Source organism: Diadema setosum, chromosome 3 (genome assembly GCF_964275005.1).
Source record: "Diadema setosum chromosome 3, eeDiaSeto1, whole genome shotgun sequence".
Classification (NCBI taxonomy): Eukaryota; Metazoa; Echinodermata; class Echinoidea; order Diadematoida; family Diadematidae; genus Diadema; species Diadema setosum.
This window is the reverse complement of record NC_092687.1, coordinates 21,607,565-21,634,633: the sequence shown is the minus strand read 5'-3', so window position 1 is coordinate 21,634,633 and position 27,069 is coordinate 21,607,565. Positions and strand designations below refer to the sequence as shown.

General features: G+C 36.2%; 1 protein-coding gene across 3 annotated transcripts in view; it reads right to left on the bottom strand.

Moving 5' to 3' along the window:
- Window positions 1-27,069, bottom strand: part of LOC140226554 (APOBEC1 complementation factor-like) — a 60,899-nt gene that overhangs the window by 13,886 nt on the left and 19,944 nt on the right. The window contains exons 2-6 of one of the 3 annotated variants that reach the window (XM_072307004.1): window positions 23,453-24,163; window positions 6,507-6,681; window positions 4,162-4,348; window positions 3,381-3,543; window positions 1,190-1,273 (exon numbers count right to left, since the gene is read on the bottom strand). In XM_072307004.1, coding sequence (XP_072163105.1) covers window positions 1,190-1,273; window positions 3,381-3,543; window positions 4,162-4,348; window positions 6,507-6,681; window positions 23,453-24,145 — 1,302 coding nt within the window. In that variant the 5' untranslated portion in view covers window positions 24,146-24,163. Of the gene's footprint in view, window positions 1-1,189; window positions 1,274-3,380; window positions 3,544-4,161; window positions 4,349-6,506; window positions 6,682-23,452; window positions 24,263-27,069 lie in introns of those variants that run through there. The other 2 variants (XM_072307007.1, XM_072307005.1) reach the window with 2 other exon arrangements.

The window sequence follows — 27,069 nt, the reverse complement described above, 5'->3', positions numbered from 1 at the left end:
CAGTTATCAGTATTAGATATGAACACACTTAATGAGATCTCTTCCTGGGTTACCGCTATGGATGATATGCAGTCATGAGTGCAAATTTGATACCATGCCCATTTTCATCCTTTCCAATTTTTAAGCCAATCACAGTAATACACAGAAAAGATGAATATTGCGCATCTCAATCTACCTCTTCCAGTAACTAAAGGGAAAATGGAAAAGTGTATGACATACTATAGTTTACAGAATGACATATTATAGTTTACAGAATGACAAGCAGTAAATGCAGGTAAAGTAGTAGCACTGGTTAGTAGTGGTAGTAGTAGAAGTAGGAGGAGGACGGGGAGGCAGGGAAAAGAAAAGTAATAGGAGTAAGAGGAAGACTTTGAGGAGTAAGAGGAGCATGGGGAAGAGTACAGGAGGAGTAAGAAGAGTAAGAACAGCAGTAAGAGGAGTGTTAAAAGGAGATAGAGGGGAGCAAAAGAAAGAGTAAAATGAGGACAGAAGTGTGAGAAGGAGTAAGGAGTAAATGGAGGATTAGTGGAAGGTTACACATACCAGTGGTAGATCAGCTTGCATGCCCACAGACTTAATTTGAATATGGTGGACTTATTTTGTGCAAATTGAGAATATCCACTCATAGTAAAGAGTGGAAAGAAGCAGGTGTCACACAAAGATAAACCAAGCACAGCTTTCAATGAATTAAATCACTGATTAGTTGATGATAATTGAAATCTATCAGGAAACTTAGGTGTTAATGTATGCAAATGCAAATTTGACATGCATCTTTAATTTAACAGCCTCCATATTCACTTGGTTCACTTGTTTTGTTTTGCTTTGTTTTTGTTTTGTTTTGTTTTTTTAGAAATTCACTTATTTTCTTATAGGGCAACAGTCAGAATATTTCTGTTGTGTGAAAGCTGGCCATACCTGCTCTTTGAGTCCAGTCATCCTTATGAATGTTAATATAAACATTAAAACTCTACAATAATAACTAGTACACAAGATATTGAATAAAATTCTTTGAAAATGGCTACAAAGGCAATTTATCTCACTACATTCACAGCACACATGTGAACTGAACATGTCCTATGATGAGATGCTTGTGTTTGGAGAGTATATTCATTGAATACACACAAAGAAATACTGCAGTTAGATTCTCATGCACTTTAACATGTCTATCAGCATCAATCTGTTAGTATACCTGGATGTTATTTTTCTCTGGTTTTAAGGTTACTGGGTTGGTAGGGGTCAGCTCCATTCCCGGCAGAAGGTCATAGAGTCTAGGCTGTAGTTAGCAGGGACAGTTAAGAGAACAATATAAATGGGGAAAGATAAGACTTTTCTGTTAGTGCGAGTTAATGACTGATTCCATCTACCACAAATATTTGGCAAAAGAAACAATCATCATCTTGAACTTAAAATAGATCAATTCCTTTTTGTGTTCAAAAACTGTAAAGAAAACAACACTAGTTACTGCATTATTACATTTTTGACAACACAATCATTAGTGACAATGCATGGATTAGAAACGTTATCACCACTTACTTGTATTACCCAGCACTAGAATCACGACTTTAAGGTTCAACTAATAAGAAACACAAAGTTCAGAATATTAGTTGTTATTGTAAATATTAGTTTTTAATATATAAGTTTAACATGATGGACAACTTATATCCTACTTGATATAATTCTTATTGTTGAAGCCTCTGACTGTAGTGAAGCTCATTGAGATTAATAATCAATTTCATCCCTCACTTATTTTACTGCATAGTTGAGCTTGATCATGGGTACAATAAAATATCAAACATTAAGAGACAAGTGTCATAAAACTTGTTATATATACCAACAAACTTTAAACACAAGCACAACAGCTTTAATCTATCATTCTGATCAGTTATGAAGTATATGATTTTGGCTGTTATTCATTATAAATGATAATAGTACCATAAAATCCTGTGGAAGATAAATGCGGACAAATTCAAGCACAATATATCTAGATCTAGATGCCAGCAGTACTAAAAAGTCATGATACACAAGCCTTTTCCTCTTCTAGCTCCATCAAATGACATTACACAGTATTATTTACCAGTGCTGGTCTACCTGTGCATTTCATAACTAATTGCCAAATTGCGAGCTTCATATAAAAATCAAAAGCTTGTTTATTAGCTGCACACAAAGAATAATTGTGTATTGTAGATATGAAAGGAATCTATGTAACAAATGATTATATTTGTGTCAGTACCCTACTTTTCACTTATTTACTCCTATGTTGGCAGCATCAAGGTATAATCACTTGTCCCAACCAGTAAATACTGACACAAAAAGTAGAGCCAAATAGCAAGTGTGCATGCAATATTTGAGGGCTTTAGCCCACTGCATACTATTTAATATTAAACACCATCAAATAGGCATGTTAGCTTAAGCCTTTTTAGAATCTATCTTTGTTTACCTGTTTTGATTCTAGCCTCAAGGTATAATTTGGTAGTTTATCATCAATTTGTTTTCTCCCAGAAATCTGCCAAGTTGCCTTTCCTTTGATATGTGTTTTGGTTGTATGTTTTGGGCATTTTTTTTCTATTTAATTTACATAGTCAGTAAATCAATTTATTGTGTGCCTTATATTTGCAGCTAAAACCATATGAGAAGGTTTATCACGATGAAAATGTGAGGCACATAAGACTGTGTATGAAGCAGGAAAGATCAAACCTCAGCAGGTTGTTCTTTCACTGCTGGTAAACTGTCTAATGCATCATATAAAGTTTGTGTGAGTGCAGAGAAAAATGTTGGCTTAGAGGTACAAAAGTATTTTTTAGAATTTAAAAAACAGCAAAATACATGGATTGGTGATTTTGTTAGCAAATCTCATGAACACTTAGAAACTTAAACAAATTTGAATGCAACCCCTTCATAATAAACAACATAAGCATAAACAAAAACAGAACACAAGCGTAGCATAGCATCCACTCAAAATCTTGGACACTTTGACTTTAATGCTACCTTATGTATGCACAAAATCTCTCCTTTACTTTATGCTTAATATTGTGTTTGGGAATTTTTTGGTCTGTAGGATGATTTCCTTCACTTGTGGTCATGACCTGGCAATTCTGACAAGCTATCGTATCTTCTTATCTTACTTGAAGTCATTTAAACAAAAGCAATCTCATGACCATGTGACTATAATATTGAGAAACCAAGAGGCATAACATTTAGGTTATTTACTGGGGCTGATGTGGCCAAAAAGACTAGCCTGATTTTGTGAAAATGTTAAACAATTTTTGCCTTCATATCACTTCCTTCTACTTGATACATTTGCCCATTCTAATGTGGTTTACTTTTCCTATGAAGCAACCCACTTATAATGTTATATGCACAGCTACCTGTGAAGAACATACCTCTTGTGGCTTTCTGTCTCCATAGCGACCATATGAATTGCCACGCCCCGCTCCATAGCTCCTAGTGCCACCAGCCCCACGCATGGCTCCAGGGGAGCGGCCACGAGGGGCTCCTCTCATGGGGGACCTCTGCATCATTCCTCCACGACTTGGTGGTCCCATCCTGAGGTCACACCATCAAAATATATTTCAAATGGTGACTACAAACTTACACAAAAAAAATTAAGGGTTTTCTTTCGTTGCAGTTATGATATATGAAGATTGATTTCAAATGATATAAATCACATGCTGCATGGAAATTAGAAAGTGCACCTTACATGATATGAACAATTGAAGCTATATGACAAGCAAATAGTCACATACTTCTAAAAGCAACTACAGCTTCCTAAGATACAGTGTAGGTAGAGCACTTGATAGCAAAGCACTGAAATCTTTCCATATAAGAGCTACACTGACAAACTGAGAAAGAAATCATCCCTTTTTCAGGAGAAAAGTTAGAGATTTCCTATCTAGCAAACAAATATCAAGTGTACTTGTGTTACTGGAGGCATTATTTTTGCAAGTTGTAGAAGTTTTGGAAATATCAGTTGACTAGCCACTTTAATGAAAATACAGGCACTGCAAAAGGTGCCACACATACAGCAGAGGAGCAAATCAATGGACTTCATCTACACTATAAATGAAAGGTCATACTTTCAACAGAACATATGAAGGAGATGTAGCAACCAAGTTGACTACTTGTAGCAGACACACTACACTAGACTTGACTTGATGTACTTACATTGGGGGCAAAGCGCTGGGGCTGCTGTATCCAGGGTAATAGGCAGGGATGGTCTGTGGATTCTCGTAACCATAGAGACCAGGCTGGACATAGCCACGTCCAGCTCCTCGTGTGTAGCGGACATAACTCCCCTTGTCCACTGGCTTGGCCAAGACTACTTCAACCTGTGCCCCATCCAGAAGAGCATCTTTTGATGTAAAAACAAATACTCATCAGTGTACACTTTGACAATGCCTGTGATGATACTGATAACATATAAAACATAATAAAATATGCTGTGCATCAAAGAATTTGATATATATCAATTAAAAACATATTGATATTCATTATACAGTCATACTTATGAAATTATTTGAAAATAGTTTCATTCAGTACTTTCTTTGCAGTGTATCTCATTAAACAAATGCATGGAACACAATTTCCAATTGCAAACCACAAGCCACATTGGAAGTAAAGCAGTCTACAAAACTTGCCACTATGTTTTGTGTTGACAAGCTCATTATGGAGAAGGGCCTCATTCAAACTTTTAAAGACTTCTTTCACTCAAACAGAATGGCTACAGATATATTATATTTCTGCTTATCACAAGAATATAGGAGGATGCATCAAACTTTTCACTTAATATCCATAATTGACACAATTTAGCTAGCGACATAACAGACATTTTTGCCTTGGAATGTCCTTCAATCATAGAATGTATTTACAATGTATTCATTTATGCATTTATTTATTTTTCAATCTATGTATTCATTTATCTATTATTTTGGAGTCTAGTTTATTGACCATCACTTTAAAAGCATGAGATTTGCCTCAGTCATCCCTAAAAAGAGAAATAAGAAACTGTATACTCCATGCATAAGTCAAAAACACCCAATCTTATTCCATATCAATAACCCTATAAAGCCCAAGGGGGACACATTGTGCCCCCCCCCAACAATATTTTTGTCTGCCACTCCTACACCCTTTACCCGATTTCAACCAAATTTGGTGACTTTTCCTAAAATCTTATTGCGCACAATTTGATCTATAATTTAGCTATGCTTGATTTTGCTGGTTGCCATGGCAACCGTAAACTGACAACCATGTTCATCAGATTTTGCATGATTTTCTGTTCCAATTTCGGTTAACAATATAATAATGGATGAAATTGGGGTTTTCTTTGCTGTAATTTGCTGAAGGACCAAAGGGTGAAGTAACTATGGTTGTGAATTACCCTGAAATGGTCTTTATATTATTTCCTTTATTTTCTATATGACATACGCATCAAACAATAGATATAATAGAAATAATCAAAAATACAGCATTTTCCAAAGACTATCCTTTTATTTTGTGTTATCTTCACACAAGCTTTGCCTGTAATATATGTTTATCATATTATCAATCTGCAAACTCAAAATTTCAATATTTTGGAAATATGAAATGCGATATATCCATTCCAATACAAGCAATACATCATAGGTTTTATATATCTCTTTATATTGTAATGAATAGCGCCCCCCATATGTTGACCTTGAGAAATTTCCACCATAACAAATAGTGAAGGTTGACTTGCTTTTCCTTTGTGGTAAATGTGAAAATGATTGATATAAAATAAAAACATATATACTGGGGATAAAGAAATAAATGAAAAACATGATTTTAGCGTGTTTCCTATGTTTTTCTTTATATTTTGGTAAATAGCACCCTTAGTGGATGACCTTGAGAAATTTCAAATGTTGGGTCATGTAGAGTACGAGTTGCTCTACCAATGTGCCAAATATGACGGTCATACAGGATATAATAAAGAAGCTATATGGGGGGGGGGGCACAATGTGCCCCCTTGGGCCTGGAAGGGGTCAAAATAGCTTGGGCTTTATAGGGTTAAAGGGATGGTATAGTTTTGGTTGAGACTGCCAGCTTCAGGTTTCCAACTTTTTTGTGAGTTAAGGAGAAACTTCTTATGAAATATCAAAGAGCAAACAATTTTAAGAGGAATTCAAAGTTTATCTGATGAAAACTGGTTTTGAAATGGCTGAGATATCCACATAAAGCGATTCTAATAAAAAGTGGGACCCACCTTTCATTGGGATTGCTTTGCTTTACTTTGTGTTTTGATATCTCAGCCATATCAAAATAGATTTTCATCAAATAAGGTTTAAATTCCTCTTAGAATTGTATGATCTTTAATATTTCATAAGCGGTTTTGTAATCATCTCCGCAAAAGTTAAGAGATGAAAACTCTTCTCAACCAAAACTATTCCATCCCTTTAACAGAAAAGGAGGAGTTATAGTGATGAGGAGTATACAATGTAGCTCTACTTGTACATTCATATAAAACCCACATAGATCACTCTGAGTGAACTTACTGTCCATGGCATTCATGGCATTCAAGGCATCATCACGTGTGTAGAAGTGGACAAAGGCAAAGTCCCTGAGTTTCTTCACCCTCTCCACACTACCCTCCTTGAGTTTGTTGAACTCCTTGGTGATGGTTTCCTCTGTTGTATGCAGCATCAGGTTCCTCACATACAGAATCTTCACCTGCAGTATGGAGATAGTGCACATTAGCTGGCTTAGTAGCTTCATGAAATTTAGCAAAGCTAATCACAGACTGGCATGCTCCTAAATTTTCATTGCCACTACATACTGGATATTTTCTGATCACAGCAAAGCTATATATGGCATACAGAAACTCTTTAGAACAAAAGGAAAAAAGAAAAAAAAAGAACTGTCCTTAAAGTAAACTATCTTCAGGCAATGCCAATCCCACGCCTCTGTATTCATTTGTAGCACATTGAAGGAACACCACAGGACATGCACATGTGCCAATACCTACTGACTGCCTGACTATTGAAATGAAATCCAATAATACCTATATTGAAAATTTTGATGTAGCCTACAATTGGCTCTTAGTTCTTACACTGATACAAATGTAGGACTACACTAGTATACTATGATATAGTCAATGACATTATATTTTTGCCAAATGAGCTCACTAAACATTCTAGTTGTATCAAAGAATACAACTGCTTCCATGAAGGTCTTTCTGTTCTTTTCTTTTTTAACAAAATCCAGCTGTTGGTCTTTGCTGTACTTATAAGAGATGTCTGGTTTTGCTGAAGTCTTCCAAGGGTAGTCTCTCATGGTGGTCTGTTTACTATTAACACACACACACACACACACAGACACACACACAAACACACACAAAAATAACACTACCCACAGAGATAGATGAACTCATGCTTTACTATAACACGCCATAAAAAGAGATTTGGCCAATAATTGATGAATTTAGACTGTTGAATGGTGTCCTCCCAATAAGGATTAAAACACAGAAGTTAACATATTGTATGAGACTGCATTAACAAGACTGAATGCACGACTAAATACAAGCTCCATCTACTGAACCAGAGTTAATGATTAACCCATGTGTAAATGAAGGCCTTCTGTTTGTTGATAGTATCTTAGCATTGTCTGCCTAAAAGTTGATACCTTGTGTGAGGGTCAAATGATATATGAATGTATATGATAACTGTATCTCTAACACACTCGGGTAATCAAACCCTTGAGATAGTTTCATCTTTGCATGTGTTATACGGTAATGCATGTCTAGCAAACCATCGTGTCAGAGTTCATATCATTTCATTATACAGCTATAAAGCTTTAAACATTCTTATCTAGCTTTTCTTATGCTAAACATCTAAAATTCTGTTTGTTTGGTATTACGCTGTATATTCCTGTATAAGCTGTTATTTTCGTGAGGGTTTAATTTTCGAAAATTTTCCAAATCTCAGTTGAATCACGAATTTAGCAACACACGAAAATGTCTCCATGCGCTAGGGTAATAGCACATTTACTTTAGCGTCGGTGTCAGTTCGCAAAAACAACATCTCGAGAAAATGTTTATGACCTCCTCATTCGCGAAAATGTCTGTACGCAAAAATGACAGCATATACAGTAAAGCCAGCTGGATAACATCGTGTGGAATTGCCCTTCCAAGTTAGTCACAGAGAGGAGGTTGTGATTTATAGTCTGTACAATTGCTGTGCAGATTGGTGCAAGATATTCACATCTTCCCATTTTCAAGTTTCTTTTGCACATCAAAAAATGAATGTGTAGAATCAATGCCATGAAAAATATTCATATACAAGGAAAGATGGCTGACCTGTCTGTTGCACGTCAACTGCAATATTAATGAAAGGTACTATGGTCCTGTGCACTGTACGTATCATGTGCTTGCGACCATATATTATAGGGTCTAGGGTTCAAGTTTGGTCTAAGCTCTGTGTCCTTGAGCAAGGCATTTCATCCACATGGCTCCTCTCTACCAATGTGAAAAAGTGATTAGCTGTAAAGAAGCTGTGTGTCCAACAGTCTTGATGTGAAATATGTGACCTGGAATGACCTGAAGTGGCAGCCTGGCCAGAATGCTCCTTTAGAGTAGAGTGAGCACACTCCAGGCAAAACTTTGGTACCAGCTTGGTACTAGTGACTGGGTAATGATACATTGTAAAGCACAACCACATGTCAGAAAAGAGCTTGTTGCTAATTAGGACAAATTTTTATCATCACTTTTATCATGATCATAAAATCATTCTTACTGATTACTATTATTCTAATTATTATGATCATCATGTTAATCATCATTATCACCACTACAAATGTGATACAGAAATCTTTGTATTTATCTGCATATGACTGATACACAATTTAGGCACAGACCTGGCTAATCCATCCTACAAAAAGTATGCTCTATGTACACGTGTATCTATACATCCCCTATGAAAAATAACCTGTTGACTCATGTAGAGTATTCCCATATGGCAGGTCCCTTTGCCTTGTTAATAAAGCTAATACTCAGTATCCCTCACACCTAATTTCCTGATCAGTTGCAGTGTACTCTGCATTTAAATCTTTTTTCTTTTCAGAAATCACTGGAACTTCAAATCTAAAGTCATATACTGGTACCTGTATCTTCACAGTTATAACAACAGATGCATTTCTTATATGGAAAAATCTTTAAAAGAGCCCCCATGCACACTTGACACTGCTTAGAATGTACAATGTATGACCTATGCAGAACACTATGCCCTTTTACTTCTCTTGATTGTTTAAATTCAATTCTGTAACATCACTTAAAGGTCACATCATGGTGATGGCCTTATTATATATGCATGAGCAGATATGTACCTCAGACAGCAGGTTAGATGCTCTAAACACATCCTATTTAAGATGTGCAGTAAATAGTATATGATAAGGAATATATCTGACATAAAAAACTGGGGAAGCTGCATATTCAATGCCTAGTCATATTTCTTTAAAAAATAAAACAAGAAAGGCACATTTAAATTGGAAGAAGGAATAACTAGAAAGGCACCGAGAGGGCCAGCTCATTTCCACAACACATACATGTACTCCAAAAAGTGTCCGTATTTCCTATGATAAAGAAGTCTTTCTGTTTCACTTTGTCTCAGCAGGGGTCTACCTCACGTGAAGCAGGTAGCTGCACGATGCGCCTTGAACGCACACTCAGTGTATGTATACATGATGCTCTTTCTTGCGTCATTATCATCTTCAAGTTTTCATCTTAATATCCGTTCACAACTTTTTGAGTTATCTCGCAAAGAGACAGATGAACAGACAGACAAACAAACCAATGCCCACCAATAACATAACCTCCTTGATGCAGGTAATTATGGTAGAAATGTAACTACTGGCAGCTTTGTACACTGGCAGCTTTGTACACATGGCCATTTCTGAATCTCAGTTTGATTTCAGATACTACTCTATGGAGTTTGCTATGCTAAGAAGGTTTTAAACTCGTATACTCACTATGATAAAACACTGAAAATACCCCCCCCCCCCATTCCAGCTGGCTACACTGACACAAGCAAGCTGTTTGTCTATTCACAGGCATGATATGCCAGAAATCATAAGGAAACTCTTTGCATCATGTCTAGTAATAGTCAATTTGCGTATAGGCATACCTAGGAGTGATATGAGAACTGGTAGTCATCCTTTAATACCACACAGTCATATAGATAGGCTGCAACTGATCTCTGCGATGTAGGAGTGCGGTTAGGGAAATTGGTTCTATTCAGAAGGTGCTATAATTTTACCATACAGCCATCCATCATGCACTTGACTCAGCTACATAGATCTGTTCTACAGCCAATATCAATACAGGGTACTCCTCATAGTACATCATTTAATGATAATAAGAAACTGGAATAAATTTTGTTACAAATATAAGTTTAAAGATATATGTGACATTACATGATAAAAACTGGAAAATATAGATGTTATTTGTAGAGGAGGTTGGGTCAAAGAAAGTAACAATAATTCATCATTATCTTGGATCATATTTGAAAACAGATAAGTCAAGTGTGATATGTTCTCGCTACAGTGGAATAATGAATAACCCCACATAGGTTTCACATTTTCTTTGATCATTCTAAAATTTTCACTACCTTAAAATAAAGGCCTATACTTTCTCAAATCTCTTTGAAAATGTGACATGACAAATACTTTTCAAGTGGTCGATGTGATGAGAATTAATATAAAAAAGGCTGAAAGGAAGTTACAAAATGGATATCTGTTGATCAATCTGTTGATTATTCTGTTATTACTTTGATATTGAAAAAATACAAATATATGCTTGACCTTGCAAAAGAGGAAATGACGTAAGTCAAGCTCTATGATAGCTAGCTGGTGAGTGAAAGTTTATGGTTTGGGCAAATTTGTGACATTGTATAAGCACTTGTGACATATCAGCATATCAAGCTACTGGTCATACATGTTCTCAAAGGTACCATTAAATAGGATTGCATAAAAGCAACAAGGATATGATTTCCATCTCATTTCATCAACTTCCTTGGCACAGAAGTCTGCAAAATGTGGCTACTTCTTCAAAATCCAATATAGCGCTTTTACAGGGTGCTCTACGCCCCATGAGAAAGAGTCTAAAAATAGACTCGATATAATGTTGAGTCAACTTGCTGCGGTTGGTGATCAAGTGCACCCTGTCATGGCAGCTAGGAACTTATGACTGTGATTAATCAGGATTGAAATCAAATTTCAAGTGGAGTTTGTACCTGGTACAATGACATGACGTAGGCATTATGGGGGGCATGGTCGAGCAGCAAGTGTCCACGTTGGCATCAAGCTATTGGTGTGTTTAAATGCTGGTGGTTTCCTTTCCTCTGTGCAAATTGACACAACCCTGGATTGACCCCTGTACTCTGCACAGCCTTACTCTTGTTGTAAAACAAACATATCATGCAAATACACCTTAAACATACGCACCCTGTAGTCTCTACTGCATGATGCATGCTCTACACTGTTCTTATGAACCTAGGGCCTCTGAAAGCAACCAGTGCAAGGGAGAATAATATCTTGCATCTGTACATTGGGCAGTGGTTGTTGTGTTTCAATTTTCTCTAGAATATAGTGCTGAGCATTATTGGGGGAAGATGTGACAGCAGGTCTTGCATTTGGAATTGTTAAATATATCAGACATAAGAATTTGCACATACTCTGGACCAGAATAATTGATTGTTCTTTAAAAAGAGCGAAAAGTTTACCTTGACCTGTGACCTAATTTTTTGTCAACCAACTCGGTAATTTCCTCCTTCTTTCTAACCATGTCACAAGTCAGTGATATGTTACTTTTTTTTTTTTTATTGTTATGTAACTGTAGGCCTAGAATTTCAGGAGATGTTCTTGGCCCCATTCAATTCATTTTTCTTTTAAAATCTTATTATCTATAACTGCCTAGTAAATCTCCAGTGAGCAGAAAGAAAAATTAAAACCTGTGAGGATGTATGAAGAATGGTCAGGTGGATAAGCAACTAAGTTAAAATGCTGCCATATCAAAACAAAATATATGAAATATGCAAATGATTTTTATGCAGAAAACAGGTCTTAGAATTAAAAATTAACATGCAATTATAGGATTGCGCTGAGACAAAAGTGAAAGAGTATCATCAAACAACGTAATATACTCACTGCAAGAAATCAACAATCATTGGCTAACACCTTTAAACATGGATCTCTTTGTCTCATAGCAACTGAAAAATGCCTTTAAGTAACCAAGCCTAACATACTGGGAATTTTATATAATACAGTGTAGGTCCCTACGTCTCTGTAGAAATCCACTATGGTAGATCTGAAATAAATTATGACATTGTACATATACTTACTGCCAGTCAAACGTAGCTATGCCAGTAAAACAAGATCTTTTTTCTTTTAGGTTTGTTTCTTTTCTGTTGTTGTTTTTTTTTTCTGGAAGATCATTTTGCTTTGGTGATGTGATTTATATTATGTATGTGTTTGCATTATATTTAGAAATAGATGTTAAAAAGTAGCATTGTGTGAAAACTTATGACAAAAAGAAGAAAAATGTTATAAGTCTAAGGAAGCCCACACATGACAAGCCGAGGCTGTGGATTCTATGTAGATGATTTCACAGCCTTATCAAGTCTCTGTTATCACCACTCTCTCGGGAATTCTGGAACCAAGAAATTAACCCCTACACCCCTCAAATTAGTGATGGGTGGACAAACATACTCATTATCCAATAAATCTGTCTGAAGGGATAAACAGGGTGAAACTGATACCCTTTTGGTCTGGCTGTCCCTAAATTCTCACACAATAAAGGACATACTTTGTGCCTGTCCTTGAAATAAGGACACAGTTACGCCTAGACAGACTCCTGTATCACTGGTCCTGGATCCCACTACCTATCATTATATTGCTGGCAAGCTACTCCTAAATTCTCACATTATTACACTTCATATCATTCTCTGGTTTGTTTCACTACCCTTAAGACAAGGCACTAACATGCATGAGGAAACATTGATGGTCGACAAGCAAAATATGTCATCCTCATTTTACCCCCAAAATTGCTGCATCATCCATGACCCTTAACAAGACACTGTTTACATAGCACACACGTGGACTATTCATTGCACCATTCTGAAGTTGACTGAGAATATCTTCGTATTTAATGTTAAATCATTATTATTTGACAGTGTGCATCAAATATTTTTGAATTAAAATGAAAACAGCCACAAAAAAACAAACATGGTGACATTGCCATCTACCAGGTATATACAGTTGTAGCAGTCTTCTCATTCATAGTGAACACAAGGTTACATGCTAACTATAGCCAGAGAGCTCCTTCAGAGCACACAGCATGGCATGATTGGTTTGGGTGTCCTGTGCACATAGATCGAGTGCTGTCTTCACCAGCTTTCGACTGAAACTGGTGATGGTACAGAACACTGTATTAATGCTGTGTGTTTACTATCATGGGATACTGTATACATCTACAGGTGTATGCAGCATATGTGGGTTCTTTTCCACAATTTACACAATGGTACATCCTTTACAACCCAGTTGGGATACTTTGGTAGTATGATACATTATGGATTGATATCATACTTGAACATTAACAGGTAATAATATCACATTCCATATTTGACAAGTTAGAAGAAAAACCTAAGCTAGCATGTTTGTTGTGCTCCATTGCTGGGAAGAGCTTGTGCAAGAACCAGCTATGGCTTGTATTTTCTTCAAAACACAAGCTCACAAACCACTGATTTACATCTTGAGAAAACTGCAACATATTTGAACAACCAGTATCAGTGGTAGTTCAATGAGAGTATTATTAAAAACAGACAACCATAGTATCCAGTTGTACAGGCACAAAAGCATTAGTACACATAGGTGCCCTTATACACAAATTGTTGCAATGTGATGGCTAATGTAAAATACATCACCTGTACATACTTGTAAGAAAGATATGCCTGCTCATGACATCATGTTCGTAAAGGAAATCAATTTGCAGTATCATTCCCATAGCAAACTACGTCCTTTACCTTGAAAAGGTTTTATTGTTCATCAGTACATGTATGTTCTGATCTGCTCACGTCAGAAGTCTTGTATGTAACTTTGATATTTCTATATGTACAGCTGATGAAACTCAAATCTATAATCAAAAGTGAGTTGATTATCCTGATAACAAGAAAGCTGTTACGACTCGATATCAAGTGTCCCCTTCATATGAAGCTATGAAAGGTTTGAGAAAACTTGTGATATTACAGAGTGCCAACCTGAGATGTGGTCTAAAGAAATAAAGTGCAAAGGAGCTGAAAGAGAGCTCTAAAAAACAAAACAAAAAACAAAATCATAATTATATATATATATATGTACTGTATATGCTGTTATTTTCGCGAGGGTTTAATTTTCGCAAATTTCGTGAATCACGGCTGGACTGCAAATTTAACAACATGCGAAAATGTTGCCATACGCTATGCTTATAGTGCACTTACAATAGCCTCGGTGTCACATCGCAAAAACAACATCTCGCGAAAATGTCCATGAGCTCCTCACTCGCAAAAATATCTGTACGCAAAAATAACAGCTTATACAGTATATGAAGAAGCTGTGGTATTATGTGGTCTCTCAACAAATGGATGATTCTGACAATATAGAATGTACTGTTTTTCATCTGGAGAAGCAAAGAAGCATGATGACAGAGATGCACTCAGCATATCGTGATGTCAAGTGCAGTGTCAGGGGATGAGAGACTATGATATCACCTACTAGCACATGTGCTACCTCTTGGTTCTTTTAGCAACCTCATTGTGTACATCATTGCCATATTGTAGCTCTTTTTTTGATAAATAGTTTTAGATTACATAATAATTTATCCATTATATATCATAGATTATATTCAATATGTTTTTAGATCATTCAGACAGTTATGTGTGCTATGTATTAATGTTGATGTATAAACATGTATTCAAACTTTCTTGTACATATGCTGTTGTTATAAATAAACTCAATAAACTCAAACTCAAACCCACACTAGACATTCCAATTTGCCCAATTGGCAATTTGGCCAAGAGTGCGTACAGTGTACTAGTATGTATTTTAATATCAGGCTTGAGCCCATTCACATGACTTGCAGAATATTGAGCAAGTTTCCCCGGGCAACCAATATGTGGGTACATAGCACCTTGCCAGAATACAGTAAACTTTGCTACAGTCTCTGTCTATAGTGTTCAAATCATCAAGGAGCCAAGGGGGGGGGGGGGTGGTTGGTAATTAAAGGGAAATTGTGTACTATGCAACTGTGATGTAAAACAATTATTAATGCAAATGTGCATGATTGGTATGGGTGCATGGGTGTGTCATTGCATATTAAGTGTGGACCATTCTTGTTTTGCACCCAATATTTAGTTAGCCAGTCCTTAGAATCCAACAGTCATGAATCATCTGATTTTCATTGTTTTCATGACTGAAATCAGTAACAGACATCAGAGAAAAATACTGAGTGGTAGTCATGCTACAGCTTTATCCTTGCACAACATCCATTTGACACCGAGACACATATATTAAATTGCTTTGGCTTTATAAAAGGACTGACTGGTCACATTGTACATAGGACCAGTTACAGGTGCACAAAAGAAGGAGAGCATATTGGAGTAATGTACTGGAGCCAATATTATGAAGCAAATTTGAATTGTGAGATTTTTCAGTAAGATATCTGGTACAACAAAATTTGCAGTTTGATTCAGGCACTGAAATTATCATGTATTTCACATAAAACCTGGGGCTATATTTTCCATTCAACTTGCTTAATATACAGCACTGCCACTTTGGCTCATTCAAATTTCTTTACCTTTTTTCCCTCATAGATTCATGGGGGAAAATCCGGATTCTTTTTTTCTGGCTTTGAGTAAGGTGATATGTGACTTCATATTTCTGCAAAATCTTTCTCACTTTTGCTGAATCTTGTTAAAGATTTGCGCATCACACAATTTTATGGATGCCCTCATTTTCTGAAATGTTGTTACAAAGCACTTGACAGGGTTTTTTGTTAAGTCTCGAAGAGAAATAAAAATGAACTAGAGGTTCCATGATTACCTGGAAGTTGGCAGTAACAACTTAATTTTTTATTTCATTTGCAGAGGGAGACAATTTGAAGAAAATTCACACCTCAACCTTCACCCCTCTGACTAATATTTTCTTACTTTCAACTTCATTCTAACCAGGCACAGAAACATTTCATATCTTAAATTAGTTAATATTCATCTTATGGCCAAATCCCACAGTTGATGTTGACATTGACAGCACTGAAAAACACCTTTTTCAGCTCACCTCACAGCAGTAATTTTATCTCTACAAAGTGTGCTCAACTTCATCACAAAAGGGTTATATCAAAAGTTTGAAGAGTAGTGACAAGTGTAAACTGCCTGACCAGCTCCTATTGAGCTCTGAACAATTAAGATTGTAGCAGATAATAGTTTATGATTAACTCTAAGTGGCTATTCAAATATTGGTTGTACTACAAGAAGCTCTGAATTGTCTCACACTGGGCTATAATAGGAGATTTCATATATACACACACACAAAATACAAACTTTCATGATGAACTTCTTTTCAGGAAAGTCTCCCTCTCATGATGAGATTAAATTTGAACCTTTTCTTTTTTTTTTTCAGATCTGGGGCAAGGCAATATTGACTGATTATTCTAACATCAAACAGTTTTCAAGAAAAACAGAAAATAGAGTAAGGTTTAAAATGATCTTACTGTTTTTATGAAATAGTTTATTACTACTGTTGAAGTTGTTTGAAATATTAACAGATTTTTTAACTTATAAATTATTTTTCCCATTTTGGTATAACTTTGTGAAGAAGCAAGTTAATAAAGACCATACATGTATGGAATGACTTGGGACATTTCTGGTGTTCACAAACTTCCCACAGATGTTAATAGTGTATGTTAATTGAGAAGGTTTACAACTACTCAACTACTCATGTCCATAACAGAGTTCAGATACCTAACAAATTTAGAATAGGAAAAAAAGCAAACAAACAAGAAGAAAAATGCAAGGTGCCTAGTTGCTACTTGATCAAGAGCTCAGGTCTGTGTGGTTCCTTAAAAGCCCTATCAATAGTTAATAGTGGTCATTCTGGAAGATAAGCTGCTTCATCAAGTAGACAATGTAAACCACACACTACAATTCTTTGAGCTAATATACCTGACTACTGTAGTTTGTTCTTCATAATGGATTGACTTCTCATAATGAAGCTCAGTCTTAAATTTAATCCATTGCACATCTTTCTAAAGGGTGCCATATAACATAGAGTTGTACTCACAGATAAATATGGTGCTTTGTAGACAGCATGCCTGAATTACTGATTTCTAGAAAACATTACAGTGTATGTTGATTCACTGAAATACAGTTGTACATGTACTGCTAGGCAATGGCACTACTGATACTTGTTTTCACCTCAATCATGTCATAGTAAATAAGCGTTAATGTTTATAAGCGTGGTACAGTAACAGTGAAATCAAGCGTTACATTGAATATGCCACAACCTTAATAACAGTGATTTAAAATCATAGCTTTATTCAAGTGAATGATTACAAAGAATTTATCAAATCTTAGGAGAAACTAATATAGAGCTGTGTTGTAACTCTCCTCAATGACACTGTCACAAATATTCAATCTTAGTGAAATTAATTAACCAATGATCACTGCTTGTATCTTTAGAAAAAAAAAGAAAAAGAAAATCAGAGTGAAAGAAAGGAACTTGATGTTCTAAATGAACACAATTAAGTTATTTGGCCCATAATTGAGTTGACAGGAAAAAAAAGAGAAAATTCTGAATTTTAGAACTGAACTGAATTTTAGAACTGCCCTCAATTCATAACAGAATGGGTAAACTTTTAGCCAATATCATTTTTTTTCCATTATGAGCAATGATTTCAGTAGTGACCTATAGATGATACTAGACTCCAACAGGCATGCTGTAGGACATTGCATTGTATTACACACAGTCAGCATTTTCACTCCCTTATTCAGTGTGTCTCTGGCTAATTGTTAATCCAGCGACACGTTAGCACCCATACATAACTCATCCTACTAACTGCAGCCAATACATGTTTGCCTACTTACCAAGCCTCAACAATAGAGGTTCTCTGTTTGCATTTGATCTTTACAGCTTTCCTTGGGTGGTAAGGACCCTGCATTTTGTTTGAAATAGGAGTCAGTCTTGAGATCTAGCCTCTCAGTTTGTCTTCTGACTTAAACCTGATTAAGAAATGCATCTTTTCTCAAAAGCCCAATGAGAGAATTTTGCACAAAATAAGCAATGAAAGAGAACAATACCTTGAAAAGGAATGCATCAATCACTGGATATCTGGTCTACACCAAATCTGCACTATTATTTCTAGAGCTGTGTGCATTATACATCAATACATTGCTTGTATTTTTCCACTGAAATTACACAGTTGGTACATTTTACATATTTTCCTTGCATGAATAAAAGTATATTCAAAGAAATCCAGTTATTGGATTCACAATTTTACCTATCATTTGGATTTTTCTATGTAGCCTGACAAAGGTACTTCAGTGAAATAATAATATCCCAAGCACAATTACTTTGTTCATGATATTTTGATTAAAGTGTGTCATGAACAATTTTCATTTTCCACTGATGGATGGTTAATGATTCACATCTATACTTAAGTCGGCACTAATTAGCTAGGCTCAACATAAAGAGCTGTTTTCGTGCTATAACAGAGTATGATTCAAGTTTCAAACAAAGTAGCCTCCTGGTTTGAAGGTGGACCAATCATATCCTGCTGTAATATTCTCCATATCTGGTTTGAAGAAGGGAAACTTACATACACCATGATGTATCTGTCTTGAACTCTAAATTGAATTCACAAGATTCAAGTAACATCATACGAACGTATCAGAAAAAATTTCATCAAACACACATGCAGCGGAAAAAAATTTCTGCTATTTCATGTTTTCCTGGAACAGTACTGCAAGTTGTGAACATTTTGTATGTAAACTGGATAGGCCTACATAGTATGTCAATCATTTTTTCTCAGTCACAAGTTTCCTCATCTCCACACAAAATTTCAACTAGTTTCCTTTATAAATGAATTTGTCCTTCTTAACAAATCTTGTAGTGTAATTCCAAGAACATAACGACTTTTCAGGAAAAGATTTGTATTCATATGTTTATTTATTTTTATACAGAAACCAATTAAGAATTGAGATCATTTCATCATCACTGATCTATTTTGTGTGGAATGATTGCAAATGATATCACTGCATGTTTTCTTAAAATATGTGAAAATGCATCATTTCACTCTTTTTCTTATGTTGGCTTATGATCAAACTTCTCCCAGTAAACTTGAATATAGAGTGGTATGACACTCTAAAACTTACAAAGAAGAGAGATTAACATTACAAGAACAGATTAGGAATGATTTTTACAGCTACATAGTATTATGAGTGTGTTACATATTTCCACTGGAATGACTTGATATCTGTCGCATAAAATTCAACAAATGATGAATCAATATCTTATATGAATTATCATTCGGAGAAGAGGTACATTGTAGTTATAAAATTCAGTGACTCTATCTTCCCCTGAAGTCTTTTGCTTAATCCACTGCCTTAAAGGTAGGGGATACCTTTTACAGACCTCCCAAAATGCAGCAAAACATTAAATATGAACCTCAGGGGACTTGTTTAGGCCACTGCTTAGAAATTTGGAAGTCAACAGCTATCTACAATTTGAATAATGCACAAAACTCTTAACTACTCAGTAGTTCTGTGTGTCAGCCACACTTAAGCCTTTTTGTTGCAGTCTTCTGTATTTTTTATCTATAAACACAAATCTAAAAGTATAAGAGCTGATGTAATAACATTTTGTGTGGCAAGAATAAGAATAGAAATGTTTGTAAGTTTTGATTAACTTTCTTCACAAAATATGATGGACACACATGCAGTGCATGGGTCTGCAAAGGTAGCCTAGTATTGTACTGGAATTTACGGTGAGCCCGACCAAAATTCAATTCAAAATCTAACGGTCAATTAAAATGTACCGGATACTAAATGTTACCTTCCACTTTCAATACTTTATGGGAGTTTCTAAATGATACTCTCTTCAACATGCTGTATTTATACAACTCTTCATTTAAGGCATGCAAATGGGATTCCCTACCATTAAGGTACTTGGAGATCCCTGTACAAAGTTTATTGAGATTGCAGAATCTCATATGGTTAGATTAAATATAATACAGGCATCAAGTACAGTCCCCCCCCCCCCCCACCACACACACACACACACACACACACACAGACATGACTACCAGTACGCATATAAACACATAGTAAAATCAGCATCTGCTGCTTTAGAGTTCTGTACAGAAGCTCATTGTACATTACCTGCATTTGACTACTACATGTACCTTCTAAGTATGAAAGCCAATTCAACTTATATCTCTTGAGCATGACCTTCTGTTTAAATAACCCAATTATGAAACATTGTCAATTAATAGCTACATTAACACTCTAAATAAATCTGCACTTATTTCAAGTGGACTTGGTGGTGAGCATGAGTCAATTATGACTTAGTGCCAGTAACCTAGATTTTATTACAATGGATCACTACAACCTCTATTGTTAAATGCCCAGTGTATTGGTTTCAGAGGAATTAGAGCGTGAATATTTCACTGCTTAAAGTGAACCCCTGCACAGGGTTGCCTCTCACAGTATAATCCTGCTAGCCACACATCATGTACTCACTCACGATCCAGATTATAATAATCAGCAAGTACAGTCATTGACACTGTGTTTCAAAATGTAAACAAACCAAAGAAAACTGAATTAGGTGCTTCAAACATGTAAATCCCAATGTAAACCCCACCTGAAGGGTATACAAATTGTTGATGAACAAATTCATCTGTCCAACTACTTGCTCCCAAGATGGTTGTATAAAATACAAATAATTACTTTTGAATTAGGAAATTTTAAATACATATCTATAGAAGAAATATATACAGTCGTGTACAAGGCAACAACATGACTGCTTAAAATAAGATTTTGTATTTTGTTACATATTTTATTTGATGAAAAAATGTTTGCATTGATATTTCTATGTTCAAAAATGAGAAACCCTCATATCAAGGATTTTCTGGTGATCATGATGTACAAAGTAAAGACAAGGGAAATGAAATTGATTGTTGATAGTAGCTACATGTTATTCTCATAAAATGAAAAGCCCAAAACATATAACATTACAAATTATTAACTGTACAGAATATATATTTTTTGCCTGTCTTTACTGTTACTCCCACAACTATGTGTTTATCAGGAAAGGAGGCACACACACAAACTTCCTTGAAACTTCAAACACAATAAAAAGATGTGATGTACTAAAGTTAATCCCTTTTCAAATGGTGTAACATCCTCAAATATTATTCCAAAAGAATCTTTGCATAGCAATATAGATCATGAATAGATTATGTGCAGTAGGTGTGCAGTCTCACAATCAAATTTATGTTATAATTTAATATTTAACACTATTGGAAAAATGACACAAAAAAAACTAAAGCTGTCCTGTGTATCATGTACTGGCATGTCAATCAACCAAGCCTACACTATGACAGTAGAAGGTAACATCTAATTTCACAAGCATTTTGATAGAAACTGAAGTCTGCCTCAATGTAATTTCTCACACTCAAAATTTCACTGCCTGAATAAAATGAATCACAATAAATGGTAAGTAAAGACAGCACTGAACATTGGGATTTCCATACTGAAAGATACAAGACTGTAATCTAGCTGTCTACAAACTCTCTTGTGTTGACAAGCAGAAATCAACTGGTATGTTAGAGCCACTTTATAAAATTGTTTTCTATTGTTTTAATAATTTTAATCCAAGTTTGATATTTTTTCTAAGAACCAGAGTGTTCAAGAAACCCCAAAACCACTAGATTAGCCTAGAAGAATTCTGAAGTCGAGTCAAAATTGTCTACCCGATTATCACGAAGCCACACAATAGGTGCTCACAATGGCAGTTACAATGGCAATGCGCGTGTTTTGCTAACAAAACCCGCCATATACAGCGGGCAAGCCCTAAAAGGCAAAAACCGCACGTGTACCATGTGTTGGGGCGAAACGGAACATTCAAGTTAGCGTTGTTGATAGAGTTCCGAGTGATAAACAAGAGTGTGGAAATATTAACCACGAGCAAATATATAGATTGACCAATTCAAAAAGCGTTTTGTTTAACGAAACGCAACGTTTGTGTACAACAAAGTTTTGTTCGATGGTAAAATCGGTCGTAAACTTAGCGAATGTGGGGGCTTCGAGTGCCCGAGATATTACCGCTCGCCTCCACCACGCAAGCAATATTACAGCAAGTTCCGCCGTCTGCTTTGGCTATTCACGGCAGCCCGCGGCGCCCGTTTGTGTGAACTACGGATCGGACTAGGGTAGTAGGGGGACGTTTGTCAGCAGACGGCAAACGCGTAGCGCAGTTTGGTTGCTTTGCATTTCGTGGGTCTAAAACAGTTCGTGGGCATAAGAAGTTAACCAAACATGATTAAAACAGGTATAGAAAAAAGGATTCAAAGTAAAATAAAAAGCTACAAAGACTATCCTTCTTTTTGATTGGGGTGCAGTTTTCTTTCTTTTTTTAAAAATAAATCTATGAAGAATATCTTCCATGAATTCTACAAAGACCCCAAATCTTGCTGATGCGTCGAATGTCGACTATCTACCGGTACGCGGTGTGATTGTTCAGCTCCAGACTAAAACGTTAACCGTTAGAATTTAGAATAGAAGTATTCTACCGGTAATAGGTCCGATCCTACACTGTTCAAATTATTGGATATCCTTCACATCAACATAGTGGGATATTAGTGCATGCCCTATATTGAGTTCTTCTGTGTATGTTGCGCAAGTTAGAAAATTAATTCCTGTTGTCTAACATTGTTAGAGATAGAATCTAACACGTATAAACAGCTAGGTTATCTAGTTTAGTAGAAAGTCTACACCATGACACTGCAGTCTCCGTCACAAAAGAACAAGTCTCAAAGACGGTTCCATAAGATTATATCTAACATGTTTATTGTTAGGCCTACGGTATACATTTAAAGACATCTAGATCTAAATAATCTCTCGAATATTTGCATCTAGATCCGAAGTAGATGTATACATTAATTAGAAATTTCTGTAACTGTTGGACTCTAGTAGTAGTAGTAGATCTCAGTAGTAACGTGTTAGATCATTTAGACCGAGACCAAAAATGTAGAGACACATTTCTACCTTAGAAAAAATTCTAACGTTAGAAAGAGACCTAAACGATAGGCCAGTGCAGTAGCCTTTGGTCAAGAATTGAGGTTTATATTAGCGGTTAACAATTGCTCAAATAATGCTGACCCTTATTATATTCAAAAAGCAAAGAAAAAAGTCTAGACTCTACTTACTGATCGCATAACATCTTCATCAACTTCTTGCTCCGGCTCGGCCCAGTCCACCATGATTTGATGACCCCAAAGCTGGATTCGACCAGGGATAAGCTTGCGTCTTGCCATTGCAGCAGCCCGGTGGTTTTCGTACTCAACGAAGGCGAAACCACGATTCTTTGTCTTGTCATTGATGGAGGGATAAACGATGACATCCACGACTTGCTCCGTTACTTTTGCCATTTCAGCGAGAATTTCTTCTCGTTTCTTGTTCTTGGGAATGCCCCCAACAAACAGGCGGCAGTTGTCCACCGATGGACAAACACCGAGATAACGCCCTTTCCTGATTTCATAATTGTTCAGTTGTTTCACGGCTTTCTTTGCGTCTTCTCTGCTTGTGTACATCACGAAGGCATATCCACGGTTACTGCCACTGAAGTCCATCATCAACCGCAATTCGTAGATTTTTCCAATCTTCATGAAGACTGGAACAAGCTCATCTTCGAATAGATCCCGCGGGATTTTCCCCACGAACACCTCGCAGCCGCGGCTGGGCTGTTGGCCTTCCCAACCCGGAGGCGGTCCACCGAATTTTCGTTGTCCATTTTCTTGAACAATGTGGTAGCCGGTGCGCTCCATCAAAGAGAGGAGAGCGGCTTCATTCCGGGCACCGGAAATTCCCTCGGGGTTGGACTTAATTGGAGAACCTTCCATTTTCAGTCTACTTCAATCCTACAATCATATGATATGAATTTAATAAATTGATTAATCTCCCAGTCCGTGTGATTAGGACTGAATCTGAATGATCCTAGCTGATGATCTGCGAGGCTCTTTTACTCAAGATTGGATGCCCACATAAAAGGGGCGGTGCGCGGTATCATATCGCGACGACGAACAAACACTGCACACAATCAATAATCAATGACTGCGCAGGCGCACAACACTGGTCGCCTGGCCTTATGGCCCGAGATACGCGAACTCGATGAGGGCATGCCGATAACACCAGTTTTGTTACTCTTCACTCTTCTTTTTGCTTTGTATTTACCATCATTCTCCTTTCTTTCTTTTTCTTCTTAAATGTCAAAAGAAAAAGATCAGCAGAATTGCATGCACACCTCATTGAGATTTATATCTGACAGGGTTGAGAATCACCTGTCTTATTAAGAGGGGTCTACCATAGCATGTTGGAAAACATTATTTTGAATGCCTTGGAATAGGAACATTCCATACAATGTCCAACAAAAATAAAGATCAAACAACAGCCTAATATCTTGATTATTATTTCGTGTGATTTGCCTCTGTCTTTTCTCGTGTGGTCTCGTTTTTCTACTCTCTTTTATGACATCACTATATTTCACTAAACTGATTTCGAGGTACAAATTGTTGAAAAAAATAGTTATGAAAACAGAGGTAAACAATACTAAGATATATAGTGTTTGTTGCACTAGTATGTCAGGGGAATTTATCTTTGCTGTTTGGTTAAAAAAAAAAAAAAAAAAGCTTAAAATTTTATTTAGAAACATGCCAATGCCAACTGACTGTGCGAAGGACGATATTATGATAGTTTTTGACATTGGATGCCTATCTAATCACAGACGGTTTGTCTTGTATACAGAGATCCACTTTTTACAAACATTAATTTCAGTGACTTCCGGTGAGATCCCTCTCCGGAATAACTATGACTTTCTTATCACGCTGACAAAATGTACAATGTATGATGCAGGCAACATGGTGTATATAATTCAGTGTTCTTTAAAAAAAAAAAAAAAAACCCGATAAGAATGATTTGCACTGACGTGCGGTGAATGATATACACCTATCTTTGGACCATCGATGCTATGTGCTTCTGTCATGCATCTGACATGGTCTCAACAATAAAGGAGGAAAAAGAAAACCTTGGATGATTCGAACTGCAAGTGTTTGATGTCTCTGGGTCGAGTATTGAGAAATGATTTCACTGAAAGAACGGAATAAAAAAAATCACAATTATCAAAAATCACAATGAAAAGCATAAGATTTTTTTCAATCTCTTCATACTCTTGATTGGGATATAATTATGCTTGACGCGATGTAACTTTTTCTGGTGCTGGGGCCCGTAGTATGATTATAAGAAAAGACATTTGAACAAGCATTAAAACTGTATTTTGAGTTTTATTCTATGATATGACTCAACTTTGTGGTGATAAATACATGGTCTCGTATCATCTCGTGCAATATAGAAATAATCTTTATAAAAAACAACAACAGTAGCAACAACCACACTTGTTTGGCATGTTTGCACTCAGAGCGTGAGGCATCCGACAATATCCCGCCAAGAGATGATCCACGCTTTTGTCAATATATTGTTTTCTGCATCGCTCTAACCAACGAAAAGAGCTTTATGCGTTATCTCGAAAAGCCCTTCTTAAACCTCGAGAATACTACGACAGAATTCTATCACTAGGAGACTATGGAAGCCAAGCAAAGAATGTGAAGCCTGTATGAATCAGGAGCACGTGGCGTGTTGTTGGATTGCTGGAACCAAAGTGCGTCGGACACGCCCCCTTATCCGGCACCTAGGAGTGGACAACCCCATGACTGTGTTAAACTTTCTTTTAAGTTCTCACAGCCTATAATTATACTTGTACTATATATAACAACTATAACACTCTGTGATATAGCACATGATAAGTTCACGATTTTATCAGCCTGAACCCAATTCGGGTAACGAAAATAAAACAACTGAGTTTCACACCCGAGTAACTGGTTGAAATCGTAGCATTGATGTTGTTGCAATTTGAGTATATATACTGAATTTGTCATTTTTCATGTCGTTTATTGCTTGCATTTTCGGGGGAAAAATAAGGTTGAATGTCATGAAAAATGCCTAACACAAGTTTTCACAAGCTTGCTCTAAAAAAAAGAGAGAAAAAATAAGTGAATAAAAATAAGATTTAAACAGTTTCACATCACTGCGGACAATATGTTTCGTTTCTTTCTTTTTTTATCTTACAAGAGAAAATGACTAGCTTCATGTCAACCATATAGCATTATGCACATTGGCTGAAATATTATGTAAGCAATAAGTGTATACAGATAGGTGAAATGTAATTGGGGGCATTTCTTCTATCTTGTTCGTTCCCAGACTGATATCAGGGCAAAGTTAATAATTAACTGTATATTTACCGATCCTAGAGGCTTTTGGAATTTGTACGGCACGCTGTCAAGCGGCAGTAGCATTATTTCAGTTTGTCATGTCTCTTATTGTTTGTTGTTAAAATCTGATGCATCGATTGAATAGAAGATACGCCTCGATTGTATGATAAAATTAGTGTCGATTCAGTTGTAAAGTTTGAGTGCCACGTGTGTAGATACTTGATAATGACGTTCTCTCGAGTTCTCTCTCTCAGTCTCTCATTTTTATTTCATTTTATGAATCACAAATACCATGGGGTACGGTGATCGAATGTAGAATACATATGTTGTATTTTGGTTGAGAGATTAAGATCATCATTTAATATCGTTTGATTCACAGTGCATGATTTATATGGAAAGGAAAATTGACCGACAGCCTAAGAAAATACTTGTGGACGAATATTTTGCTCAAAACAAGTACAGGCCTATAATCATTCTGTGGAGTTTGAAGTTATGTGCAGAGT